This window comes from Aedes albopictus, chromosome 2 (assembly GCF_035046485.1).
Source record: "Aedes albopictus strain Foshan chromosome 2, AalbF5, whole genome shotgun sequence".
NCBI lineage: Eukaryota > Metazoa > Arthropoda > Insecta > Diptera > Culicidae > Aedes > Aedes albopictus.
The window spans coordinates 289,839,181-289,853,829 of record NC_085137.1 but is presented as its reverse complement, the minus strand read 5'-3'; the positions used below and the strand labels follow the sequence as shown (position 1 = coordinate 289,853,829).

The following is a 14,649-nucleotide window of genomic DNA, read 5'->3' as shown; positions in this document are numbered from 1 at the left end:
CATGTTGCAAATTCGAAACATGTTTGTTAGTCTAACATTAGACTAACTTTAGACATGTTTTAGTATGGGCTGTTAGACGAATGTTAGGCATAGATTTTATGCTGCTTGTTTTCATTCCAGCTGTCATCCGAGCAAGAAGTGTGATTGTAGTAGTGAACTTTTATCGGCGTTCACTACTACAACCGTACTCTTGCCTCGAATGAAAGCTGGACGAAACATATTTGATAAAAAACTCGGAGCCCGTTTTAATTTTAATTTTAATTTTAATTTTAATTTTAATTTTAATTTCAATTTTAATTTTAATTTTAATTTTAATTTTAATTTTAATTTTAATTTACATTTTAATTTTAATTTTAATTTTAATTTTAATTTTAATTTTAATTTTAATTTACATTTTAATTTTAATTTTAATTTTAATTTTAATTTTAATTTTAATTTCAATTTTAATTTTAATTTTAATTTTAATTTTAATTTTAATTTTAATTTTAATTTTAATTTTAATTTTAATTTTAATTTTAATTTCAATTTTAATTTTAATTTTAATTTTAATTTTAATTTTAATTTTAATTTTAATTTTAATTTTAATTTTAATTTTAATTTTAATTTTAATTTTAATTTTAATTTTAATTTTAATTTTAATTTTAATTTTAATTTTAATTTTAATTTTAATTTTAATTTTAATTTTAATTTTAATTTTAATTTTAATTTTAATTTTAATTTTAATTTTAATTTTAATTTTAATTTTAATTTTAATTTTAATTTTAATTTTAATTTTAATTTTAATTTTAATTTTAATTTTAATTTTAATTTTAATTTTAATTTTAATTTTAATTTTAATTTTAATTTTAATTTTAATTTTAATTTTAATTTTAATTTTAATTTTAATTTTAATTTTAATTTTAATTTTAATTTTAATTTTAATTTTAATTTTAATTTTAATTTTAATTTTAATTTTAATTTTAATTTTAATTTTAATTTTAATATTAATATTAATATTAATATTAATATTAATATTAATTTTAATTTTAATTTTAATTTTAATTTTAATTTTAATTTTAATTTTAATTTTAATTTTAATTTTAATTTTAATTTTAATTTTAATTTTAATTTTAATTTTAATTTTAATTTTAATTTTAATTTTAATTTTAATTTTAATTTTAATTTTAATTTTAATTTTAATTTTAATTTTAATTTTAATTTTAATTTTAATTTTAATTTTAATTTTAATTTTAATTTTAATTTTAATTTTAATTTTAATTTTAATTTTAATTTTAATTTTAATTTTAATTTTAATTTTAATTTTAATTTTAATTTTAATTTTAATTTTAATTTTAATTTTAATTTTAATTTTAATTTTAATTTTAATTTTAATTTTAATTTTAATTTTAATTTTAATTTTAATTTTAATTTTAATTTTAATTTTAATTTTAATTTTAATTTTAATTTTAATTTTAATTTTAATTTTAATTTTAATTTTAATTTTAATTTTAATTTTAATTTTAATTTTAATTTTAATTTTAATTTTAATTTTAATTTTAATTTTAATTTTAATTTTAATTTTAATTTTAATTTTAATTTTAATTTTAATTTTAATTTTAATTTTAATTTTAATTTTAATTTTAATTTTAATTTTAATTTTAATTTTAATTTTAATTTTAATTTTAATTTTAATTTTAATTTTAATTTTAATTTTAATTTTAATTTTAATTTTAATTTTAATTTTAATTTTAATTTTAATTTTAATTTTAATTTTAATTTTAATTTTAATTTTAATTTTAATTTTAATTTTAATTTTAATTTTAATTTTAATTTTAATTTTAATTTTAATTTTAATTTTAATTTTAATTTTAATTTTAATTTTAATTTTAATTTTAATTTTAATTTTAATTTTAATTTTAATTTTAATTTTAATTTTAATTTTAATTTTAATTTTAATTTTAATTTTAATTTTAATTTTAATTTTAATTTTAATTTTAATTTTAATTTTAATTTTAATTTTAATTTTAATTTTAATTTTAATTTTAATTTTAATTTTAATTTTAATTTTAATTTTAATTTTAATTTTAATTTTAATTTTAATTTTAATTTTAATTTTAATTTTTATTTTTATTTTTATTTTTATTTTAATTTTAATTTTAATTTTAATTTTAATTTTAATTTTAATTTTAATTTTAATTTTAATTTTAATTTTAATTTTAATTTTAATTTTAATTTTAATTTTAATTTTAATTTTAATTTTAATTTTAATTTTAATTTTAATTTTAATTTTAATTTTAATTTTAATTTTAGTTTTAATTTTAATTTTAATTTTAATTTTAATTTTAATTTTAATTTTAATTTAATTCAATTAAAAATTAATTAAAATTTAATTGAAATTTAATTAAAATTTAATTAAAATTTAATTAAAATATAATTTAAATTTAATTAAAATTTAATTAAAATTTTGTTAAAATTTAATCAAAATTTAATTAAAATTTGATTAAAATTTATTTAAAATTTAATTAAAATTTGATCAAAATTTAATTAAAATTTAATTAAAATTTAATTAATATTTAATTAAAATTTAATTAAAATTTAATTAAAATTTAATTAAAATTTAATTAAAATTTAATTGAAATTAAATGAAAAATAAATCATACATATTAAAAATAAAATGACTCACCGACACGATGGAGCCAAACTTAAAGGAATCGGTCACTGTTTTGGAGATAACTGGTTCCGGCGACGGTACGACGCGAACGAAACGGACTTCGTGGCCAGGAGCAGCGACGATTAACTGACGGTTTGGACAACGCAACGACGGAAGTGGTTCCTACGGGTTTAACTATTTGAGACGAGCAATTTTTTCTTTTTCTCGACCGACGAACGCGATTTTTAAGCTGCCGCAACTAACAAAGTGTTTTTCCACTGCCATTTGCTCAACTGTCAATGATGCGCGAAAAAATCGAACATTCAGCATAAATTCGGGGTTATGATTTATGCTCTCCAAAAATTTTCGATGAGCAACATAACTAACAAATGCCTAACATTGTCGAACGCCTAACTTCCTCCGTGCTGGGAGTAGTGTTCATTCGTCGATCACAACTCTCGCACAGCTGCTCGAAAATAAATGGTTAGAACGAAGCGAAAACTCGAGTAGCTATTATCGCGAGCGATTTTTTTCACAACGATAGATGATAATTTATCATCACGAGTGCCGATTCAAAGGGAAGGCAGCGCGTTTTCGATACCGTGTCTGCAAATAATGCTCACCATAGATGAATTTTTTACACCATGATGTATTTACATACATATGTGACATATCCCACAGCAATATTAGATGGATAAGCAAGTCTTACGTTATTTTATTTCCAAAGATCCTGAAGAACCGAAAGATGTAACCTATGTCAAGGTCAATCTACCGCACCGAGTGTGGACTGGACATTTAATTCGTAATTGTGTAATGCAAAACATATAGAGCACAAGAGGATAGTGTAGGAGTAGAAGGATTCTGCGATTATGAGAGGGATCGTATTAGGTGTACAAAAATGTGTTCCTATGGAGGATAGAAAGGAGGAAGGAATCAAAACATGGAAGAATCTTGGACTTCTTGGAATCTTGGACAAAGCTGTTTACTATTTAGTGCCGCTCAGCAGAAGTTATATTTACGAACCAAGCGATTCATCTTCTTCGGATTCTTCATTCAATAATGGTTGAATCACCCAATAATTATTTATTAATAATTAATTTCCGAGATTTCAAATCTTCATTCTAGTTGGTGGCACATTTGCTAAACAATGTTTGACTATTTTAGACTCCCTCCCTCTCCCCACGCAACAGCTTTTGTATATATATATTTTTTTAATTTTGCTTGATGCGCAACCCAAAGTTGTTTGGTAACTATGCTGAAGGGAAGAAGTCGCGCTATCTGTCAGCCCTCGACCCACCAAACCACTTCGCAACTTTATTTCTGAATAGTTCAGAATCCTAATGCATACAAACGAATCTTCGGTGAAGTCTTCCCCATGATACTTGTAGATTCCACTATCGATGATATCGACAATGATTTTTCATAAGGGCCTAACTGACTTGATCGATTTCTCTTCGTCGACTCTCTCTTTCGTTAATAACTTGATCAAACCTAACACAATCATTATTCTTTTTGTTTCTATAGCAAGATGTAGTCATCTCCTTCGCATTTCAATCAAAAAAATTTGGGAAAACTCAATACACATTCTGTAATAACACAAAGAGAGGATCGATGAAGAGAAATCGAAAATGTCAGTTAGGCCCTAATGAAGAATCAGTGTCGATATTTTCGCCGTGAGTAGGAATCGGAATGAAAACTGAGAATCAACTCGATATATTCAAGCAGATGATCTTTCGACGCTGAATGAAAAATAGTTCGAGAGCGCACTCACAATTTTCAATCCAGTTCGTTGCGGGTTACTCACTCACGCTGGAGCGAGGTCATTCACGCCTTTGTGAGAGAATGAACTGATTGCTGTTTTCATGATGAACATTTGGAGCATAGACACTGAATCAAATTATTTGGCTTTCGCGAGAATTATCGTATATCAGTAACCTTGGCTTTAACTTGCTTGAACTATTTTGTCAACAAATCCTTAATATTGGTCACGACACATGAATTTCTTTACATTAGTCGACCAAAACTCATAAAAATTGTCAAAACAGTGTATCCCTCCATGTTTGCAAGCTGATTTATTGTTACAATAAAAGCATTCATTCATGCTTACACATAGTTCCTGTAGTTTAGGGTAAATGTGACCCATGAAACTCGTCATGTAAAATTAATTCTTCCCATATCACCCTAAAATTGATAGAACTCATGTCAAAATAAAATTCATATGTCAAAAACATCACAATAGCAGGAGCGGACCTGGTGTGATGGTTAGAACACTTGACTATCACGCCGAGGACCTGGGATCGAATCCCACTCCCGACAAAACTCGCAAAAATGTGAGTTCTTCCTTCGGAAGGGAAGTAAAGCGTGGGTCCCGAGATGAACTAGCCTAGGGCTAAAAATCTCGTTAATACAGATAAAAAAAATATACATTTTTATATTTTTGTACACTTCTCCGAATCACGAAGATGTTTAAAAAAATATAAAACTGTTGAGTTTGCTCATTGTCTTAGCGGTTGAATTTTTTGTCGCTCAGCCAAGCATGGACGTAAAAAAAGGGCAAGGTGTACCTGAAGTGTTTGTTCTTTTCGCTTGATCCGTTTTGCGTACCCTGTATGTTACTCATTCGTAATGGATCTCATGGATCTCTCTTGCGTGAGAAAACCAGCGCACAATTCTAAATTATTTTATCAAGCCTTACTCTCATGAATCAAGCGCCGAAATCTCGTTTTTGAGTTATTGGGAAAAATAGGAAAGGTTTCCTATGGGATTTTTAAAAGGCCGTCGTTGGGGTTGAGAATGGGTCAAAAATGCATGCTTCCACATTCATTGCTTAATCACTTTTGCTTCTTCGCATGAAAAAATCCGTTGATCACTGGAATGTAATCTTTGGTAATGCATGTATAAAAGATGAAAAAATATTGGCAGCTTAAAAATTAGAAATTAGCAATAAACTTGATCACCAATGCCGAACACTTTGTATGGGTGAAGCAATAAAAATTTTGTTCAATAACTGAAAATTCTATGGATATTTTTAAATAATTTAAATATCTCTCTGTTATTTCAAAGACATTGATAGTTTTTAATATTATTTCTGTGAGATATTGGCTACTGCTAGTTTTTGCCGCTTCAGTGCGCGTTTATATTTTAGTAAAAAATATTTGGAGTTCATCAATTTTCCTTAAAACTACAAGTGTATGAAAATGGGCCTATTCTCACCCATTCTAGGGGGTGAGAATGAGTCAAGGAAAACGAATTCGTTCCGCATTGACAACAGAACAAGTCAATAAAGTTCTGGCCACGGTTGGTATTACAGTCAAGTTTTTTTTACGCGGGGGATATGTACCGCGTAAAAAAACTCAGTTCAAAATTTGAAAAACCGCGTAAAAAAAGTCTCGACGATATATGCAAAAATAAGACGGTGCATTTTTTTTTGTATGGAGTTTTCATTTACGCGGCCGCGTAAATGAAAACTTCGTAAAAAAGACCTGACTGTACTTACTAATAATATATTATATGATCAAAAGTATCAAACCTCCTATGAATGTGATTTTTCATCGTGCCTTATAAGTGGCATTTTAAAAAGTCCTTATTTTCAAGATTTTTTCGATGATTTATCACAAATTAACCAATTGCGATGACCCCATAAAATTTTTGATTCAATATTTGCATTATTTGATGGGATATTTGAGATAATGTTTGAGCCAATCTCGCCCCTCTGTCCAATTGTGATAATGCATTTTGCGTTCAGAACTGTATACACTGATTCTCCATTGTTCAACTATTTTTAATTTGGGTTTATTGCCCTCATATTTTATGAAAGAGAGTGACGATGGATATTATCGACAGGCTAGTCGACAGGATTGTTCTCTTCGTCATTAGGGATTTTTGTCGACGAAATTTCCTGAAATTTGGACGTATAATTCAGCTGGGTTGGGAAGAATTTGAGGCCAACTCTGAGCTCGAAAGCTTTAAAAAAAAAACCCCATGACGAAGAGAACAAAACTGCCGAAATTGCACAATTCCCCATAATTAAAAAAAAACACTTTCAAAATTTCGAAAGAATTTTCGAATTTGATAGAAATTTGTCTGGAAATTCCATAGGAAATTTTCTTAAATTCGTCGAAAATCGGTACATGATCATCAGTTTTATAACAACAACTCGCATGTTAAAAAAAATCCGTCGATTATGCTATAGTTCAATCTGCACTCGACTCCCAGCTTTGCGGAGACTCGTTACATTATTCCGTAGTTAACAGGAATATCTCGATTACGCATATAATCTGCTTTGACTCTAATTTAATTCAAAATTAATTGATCAATTAATTCATTTTTGTTCGCCAGTGGGGGAAGCAGCACTAGTTCGAACAACGTGTACCTATTGTATACACTAGCGTACGTGATCCACGAAAATGCTTTTCTTGGAAATATCCTGTTGTATCCTGTTATGAGCACGAGAAAATAATTTGATTCTTCGAAATTTTAACCAACCACCAACCATATTGCCTTGAATGCTGGTAAAAACAAACGATACCTGGGAAGCAATTAGCATTTGTTATAGGTTGTTGCTTGATGGAGAATGAAGTGCGATGATATGACCGAAAAGTGAAATTTAAACTTCATAGTTTGAAAAGGCATTTCTTTACTTAATATACACCTTGAGAATCCGTAAACCGGGATCAAATTGATCTCCGGGTCGAAATTGATCAGACTTTTTTCGGTTAGAAAAGCCTACTTTCAATAAATATCGTTTAGTGTCTTATTCCAACAGTACGATATTTGAAAGTATACTGCAAACTTAATCTAACTGAAAAACGTGTTATCAATTTTGATCTGTAGATCAATCTGACCACGGTTTACGGTACTCTATCCAAGTAATCACGCTGTTGAAATACATAGTAGGTATTGTATGCATAAATACGGAGTATTTTAAGCATGTTTTACCTTGTATGTGCAATTAAAGTTGAACTAAAGTGAAAAATGGCATCTCTAACGGCACAACCACAATGTTCTTATTTTTGAAATAATCATATCTGAAATATCGGTAGCTTCAATACATACCCGTTGGGCTACGCCAGATAGGCGCATCGTTGATATTCGATGAATGAGCAGTCCGATTGTTGGCATAGGCAGAGATGAAAACCTCATATCGTGCTCCGTGAATTGTAAGAGATTCAATCAATAAGTTATTGGCATCCTGTGGAGTTTGTTTGATAATTTACGGAAACAAATTTACGGTCAGATACTTACCCCACTAACATTACGCGTAAGGGAATTGGTGGCGTCATCGTCTGTCTCAAGATAGAGATCATATATCCTCACGATGTAGTAATCCGGAACGAAACGCGGTTTGTCCCAGGTGATGTTGAACTGATAGTTGTCCCCCGAAAGGTACACCGTGCTCACTTGAACGTTGGATACGCTCTCCGGTGCTGTTTAGGAGCAATGCAAAGTTAGGTTAATTGAGACAAAATACTTTTTTTGTATTTTCTGTGATTTACCGCATATAACGCTACTGTTGTGCCAATCCACACAACTGGGCGTGTGAAATGTATGCCACTTGAGTTCACTTTCTCTGGAAGAATTTTGGATATTTTTTGCTCGGATTCCTAAATAGTATTCTGAACTGAGCTCCAAAGCCGTTATCGTGTGCTTGTACAATTCCTGTGGACGAAAAGGACACAGGACAAATTGAAAAATTTGTTTCAAAAGTATAGTTTGTCATTCCAATGGACTGTGATATATGGTTATCCGCTGAAAACTACCTTTTGAACATTTACAGCCTTTGAATGATAATCCTGCGAGTGGCTTGCATGGTACAGTATCTCGTAGTGGCAAGTTTTGTCTGTGAATTAAATTTGAGAGATAATGGAGTTAGGGAACGTCCATAAATTACGTCACGCTTTGAGGGGGAGGGGGGTTCAGCAAAGTGTGACGACTTATATAAAAATTTCAGAGGTCCCATACAAAAAGTGTGACATAGGGGGGAGGGGGGGTTGAAAATGGTCAATTTTTGCGTGACGTAATTTATGGACGTTCCCTTAGTGTATAGGAGGTTTACAGGTTACGATAAGGTAGTTTATGGTAGATTTACAAGTAGATGTAAAATGCGGATCGCAGTAGACTACGCGCGTGGGCGGTCTAGTTTTAGGTTTGCTGTCAATTTTTTTCGCTCTCGTTCGGTTTTAGATTCGGCCGAAAAAATGGAGTTTTTCCATTCGAATTAAACAGTGTTACGCAATCCGTGGATATAATTCGTTTTTAAAATTTTGCACCGCGAGTAGATTTAAACAGTGAGAATAATTTACAATCGTGCGATTTAGAGCAACCTTCGTGAGTATGACGATTTTGGATGCATGGAACGCGAGCCGGTCACAATCAGCATGCAAATCGACGACGACGTAAAAATTAATGAAAAAAGCTGTTAAAACTCTATACCAAGGTAGTGAACCAAATTTTTAGAAGTTGTGCGGCTTTGTGACGAAGAAGGGAAACACAGTGCGGGAAAAATGTGTTGGGCAAAGGAATTGTGATATTGTTATTTGAAGTGTGCATGCACATCTGGGAGAAATTCCGGAAGTTATGACTTTGCTGATTGGATCGAGCGCATCAAGATTGACGGAAAACTGCTTCAACTTCAGGACTTTTACCAGTAAAACCGGTGAGATCTTTCCTATTTGATTGCTTTCATCAGTTTGGAGATTCATAATCGTAAAATAAATTTACATTTTTAAGATGGGCCAACATTGAGAGGTCATGGGATCATAACTTTTTAGCTTATTTTCAGAGAGCGAGTAAAGGCGCTTAAGCCTAGGCATAAGGGCCAGGACATGGATTAAATACCTGTGTTCCATCCCCGGAAGGACCAAGGGGTGACATTAACCTTCTTAGCATCGTCACCCCCACCGAATCTTACCATATTTTAATTTTGCTTTTTCATAAACTGAGCGGTTGGTACGAGATGTCCCCACTCATTGTCTTTATTGTTGTATTAAAAACGCTGCACAGTAGGCCTGGCCGCTTTAATGCTTGTAATGCATCTCCAATGTACTGCAATCATTAATAATGACAAGAAGAATTATGGAACTAGTCGATTCCATCATTCTCCAGGATTCTTTCAATGAATGGCTGTGTATGTGTAGACTAGACTAGACTAGACTAGACTAGATTTACAAGTAGATGTAAAATGCGTGGTTCACTGTGAAGATCGGTTTTATTTTAAGCTTATTGATAGCTTTTCGTAAATTCTTAGTTCTAAAAATATCATCAATAAACACGGAAAAATCCATTCCCCTCATCATGAATAAAAAAAATCATGTTCTTATGTTGTCTGCAAAGTCATAATATCATAGTTATAATTCATAATATCATGAACGAGTTTTTTTATTTACCTATTTATTTATTCATTTATTTATTTATTGGTTTCTTTCAACTGATCTTTTCGATCTCATAAGTTTTCATTATCTAAATGTTTACAGACAAAAGTTTGACTTACAGAATAAAACGTTATACACCATGGCTAGAAATAACGCGAAATAATTATCAATCACAAACACACATAGTCTTCCTATATCTGGCCACAAACAATCATCTTAACCAATACATGCTTTCCACACAAAACTTTTATTAACGAACTCCCTGAACTTCACACCTCTGGACCATGTAGGTCCTTTTGTTTTAAAACTAGCTTCCTGACACTTATTTTGTAAGAATCATCGATTGCAAGGCATTCACGCACAAGGCGGTTGATATCATTTGCAGTAGTGTGTACATCGAGATTTGTTATTTCGCATGGTTGACCAGAATCATGAATAGAAAGAAGCATTTTCATAAATGATATTCATGATTTTCCATGCAAAAGTCGTGGACGCTATGTCGATGACCAACACGCTTTTTGTTTGCATCATTTCAGAGATCGTTAAATGATTTTATCCGGTGTTTCCGACAGCTTACGATGTCTTATCGGACATCGGTTATATTTTACGTATGTTCAGGCAATACCCACTTTTGCTTCGGAGATTGCTGGAAATGTCCCCTTTGGGTCGCTATTGAAACCGATTCCGGAGTATCCGGAAATGACAAGATCTATTGTTGGTCATCGGAACATTGTAGTGCCTATTCACTTCAGACTGAAAAAAATATGAATTTTAAGCTATCGTACAGTGGTGCTGCAAAAAAAATCTGAATGTGCCCCCTTTGGATCTCTACTGGAACCGATTCCGGAGCATCTGGACGTAGTCAGATTCAGATCAACTGTTTGTCGTCGACACTTTTGATATCTGGTTAAAAATCATTAATTTTGAACTGCCGAACAGCGTTTTTTTCGCTATTTGCGCCGAAACATGTATTTTCATAAGTCAAATAACTTTTTAGAAGACGCGTAAAATGTTGTTCAAAAGTTATGATCAAATTTATAATTTCTATGGATTATGCATGAGCAATGCAATATATCTCGTAAAGTATTAGACATAGAACTGTGTCGTCTTTGAAAAAAATGTTCAAAATAGCACTTCGTACAGCTTTTAGATATTATTTCATCTCACTTCAAGCGAGATTGATCATCCAACTACTCCCCGAGCAAAAGAAAAAAAAAACTCAATAAAAGCATATTTTGATATGGAGATCAAAAAGTCGGTTTGTTTGATATAAGAGGTAAAAGTACTGGAAATAATAGCTAAAATTTACTCCTCGACCAACATCATCATAACAAATTTAGCTCTTTTGAGATCTAACCTATAGCAGCGAGCTATTCGGTTGATCTTCAAATAGCAAATTTTGCTATTGGTCAGACGTCCTAGGAACATGTTTTGCTATTATGTTCAGCACTTTTACTTCTTATATCAATCAAACCAATAGCACGCTTTGATCGTCAGTACTTGACCTCTGCCCGGGTCATGTCAAAAGATGCACTCCGTCTTATATAGAAACTTCTCCGAAGAAACTACATCGCAAAAATCGACAAGTTATTGAAAAAGCGCACGAAATCGACGAAATAAAACACTGTGCAAAGGTCCCTAAGTGAAGTACATGGCGACCGTGACATAGCCAGAAAGTAAATCGGCATGACTTACCAATATTGCAGATTGCAGACAGAGTTGGTTAAGCTCAAATCAATGTTTGAGGGATTTCGAGAACACTAGTCCAGCGTTTCTCAAACTATGGGTCACGACCCACTGGTGGGTCGCGGGCTGATTTCTGGTGGGTCGCGAAGGCTTTGGCGACATTTTGTAATAAATGTTTAAATTAATTTATGCAAAAAAAAATTGATGGCCGTTTTCTAATTTACAAATAGCCTCTTGAAGAATCTGCAAAGTTATTTCTAGAAATTGGAGTTTTCTTTAATACTATTCAAACTTTGTTTTATAAGTCAAAGCCTGGATATATTGAATATGTCTGCGTTCTGAAATCAGAAGGCTTACAATCTGTTAAAATTTTAGATTTAACTTATGTTGCGACAGGAAAGAAAGGGCGACCACTGATTTTTGCAGCTGATTTATTACCGCTTCAAAACTGTAATTGTAGTAAGTTTTAGTTCAGGGTTTACATAATCATACAAAGTAATCTTACTTTTCAGTGTCCTATACAATTCTGGACCCTTCTATATCACTGTCCAACTTGTTCTTAGGTTAGTTTTAGTGCCTAAGTTTGGTAGATATATTTTAGCATTTAGTGTGTAAGTTTTGCATGTAATTTAATATAGTTACCTTTACTAGTTCATAAGCTGGATAAAAACACTAGTCTTAAGCACAAACCAATAATTTTAAGATATAATTATTGACAATAATGAAATGTAGCATGAGTAGCAAATTCCACGTTCGGTGTATATAGTTCACGTTTTGTTTTCATCTCCTCTCTTTTATAACCTATCAACAGTGACGGCTTGTCACTGCAGTGGTTGAACCGTTTCGGATAGGGTGCCCATCTCGACGGGACCGGTAACAGTCTCCCCCCGGTGCTCCCCTTCAGGGGCAGCACCTTGCCCATGTACGTCGAGCACTGCCAGCCTATTTGTCGGTCGTCTTTAGATTCCATGTTGAGTTTGTACGGTCGCTTGGCGCACTCGGCCATCAGATCCTTTGAAGATCTGCCTAACCTTGCCTCGTGGCCACTCACTACGCCTAGCCCCGTCCGCGACCAAAACAAGGTCACCCACCTTCAAGGGTCTGGTTTCGTCAAACCATTTCGGTTGTCTCCTGATAACTGGAAGATACTCTACAAGGAAACGCTGCCAAAACTTGTCGAGTTGACATTGGATTGTTCCCCACGTATCGCGAAGATATTTCTGCGATTCCTCAATGCTGACACCACCCTGTTTGGCTCCACTAGAGGTACCCAGAAGGAAGTGATTGGGTGTCAAAGCTTCAGACTCCTCAGAGTCCAAGGGCAAGTATGTCAGAGGCCTAGAATTTACAATACTCTCTACTTCAACAACCAGCGTTTGCAGTTCCTCATCGGTTAATTTCCCCTCTGAATATGCATCATTCATGGCTACCTTGACAGACCGTACCAACCTTTCCCAAGCACCCCCCATATGTGGAGCTCCAGGAGGAATGAAGCTCCACCTCGTGTACGCGTTGGTGAATGTCGTGGACAATTCCTTGTCGATCTGCTCTCGTAATATGCGTTCCGCCCCCTGAAAGTTTGTTCCGTTGTCGCTAAAGATTTCTATCGGCGATCCTCGGCGACCGACGCTATCTCAAGGTGTACGGCTCGTACCGTGAGACACGTAAAGAGGGCAATCCACCTCTTCACGTTGGAACGTCCTACTTCAGTTAGAAGTGGCCCAAAATAATCCAGACCAACATAGCTGAACGGGCGGACATTCATCGCCAGGCGTGCTGGAGGAAGTGCCGCCATCGGTGGATTGCACGGGCGTGTCTTGCGAATTTTGCACAGCTGACATCTAAATGCGACCTTCTTCACGATTCTACGCAAGTTTGAAATGGCGTAGCGTTGACGAAGCTCGTTGACGATGGTTTCGTTGTTACCATGCCGATAGCGGCGATGATAGTCTTCTACCAAAAGGTTGACAGCATGGTGTTTCGATGGCAGAATTATGGGAAACCGGGCATCGTAGGTCACGTTCTCCGCAGCAACAATACGGCTTCGCTGCCGCAACAATCCGAATTCGTCAAGAGCGGGCATCAACTTGACCAAGTTACTTTTCCGATCTAGAGGTAGTTCCGTTGATTCGGATTTATTCTTCTCCAGGGTAGCAATCTCGTCTGGGTAACTTTCACGCTGTACGTGTTTCAAAATCGTCCGTTCTGCACTGAGCAACTCAGCTTGTGAAAGCGAGCCACGAAGCTTTTGTGTTGGCTTAGCAATGTTGCAGATGAAACGTAAAACGTAGGCTGCGGTGCGCAGCATCCGATTCCATGATGAAAAGCGTTCAAAGTCCAGTGTCGTCACGAATACGAAATGGAACATTACTGACGGTCTGATGTCTTCGGTTGTAGACTCGATGGGATTGTCTCTTTTAGGCCACGATTCTTCTGAATGCCGCAGAAATTCTGGCCCATTGAACCATTGGCTTTCCGGACTGAAGTAAGGTCCACGACCCCACTTGGTTGCCTCATCTGCTGGGTTGAGCTTGGACGGAACCCACTGCCATTCGTTGACGTTCGTAGTCTCCAAAATTTCCCCAACTCTATGAGCTACGAAAGGTTTGTAGCACCTTGGATCTGAGCTGATCCATGATCTCGCTGTTGTGGAATCCGTCCAGAGGAACCGCTTGGAGAATATGATAGGGTGATTATCCTGGACGAATTTGAGCAAACGTGCACCAAGGACACACCCTTGTAGCTCTAATCTCGGAATAGACATAGGTTTGAGCGGAGCAACCTTGGATTTGCCGGAAACCAAAACGCAGGTGAACGATCCATCTCCAACAGCCGTTCGAATGTAAGCTGCACACGAGTACGCTATCTCGCTGGCGTCCACAAAAATGTGAATTTGGGCATCTTTGTATGTTTGCTCTGTTGCTCGTAGGAAATAGCATCTGGGTATCCTTACGGATGCCACGA

At 33.1% G+C, this 14,649-nt stretch overlaps 1 protein-coding gene across 2 annotated transcripts in view; it reads right to left on the bottom strand.

Moving 5' to 3' along the window:
- Positions 1 to 14,649, bottom strand: part of LOC109410267 (tyrosine-protein kinase receptor torso) — a 174,679-nt gene that overhangs the window by 26,683 nt on the left and 133,347 nt on the right. For both annotated transcript variants that reach the window (XM_062852053.1, XM_062852054.1), the window contains 4 exons: positions 8,389 to 8,468; positions 8,125 to 8,287; positions 7,874 to 8,055; positions 7,685 to 7,820 (listed from right to left, as the gene is read on the bottom strand). In XM_062852053.1, coding sequence (XP_062708037.1) covers positions 7,685 to 7,820; positions 7,874 to 8,055; positions 8,125 to 8,287; positions 8,389 to 8,468 — 561 coding nt within the window. The remainder of the gene's footprint in view (positions 1 to 7,684; positions 7,821 to 7,873; positions 8,056 to 8,124; positions 8,288 to 8,388; positions 8,469 to 14,649) is intronic.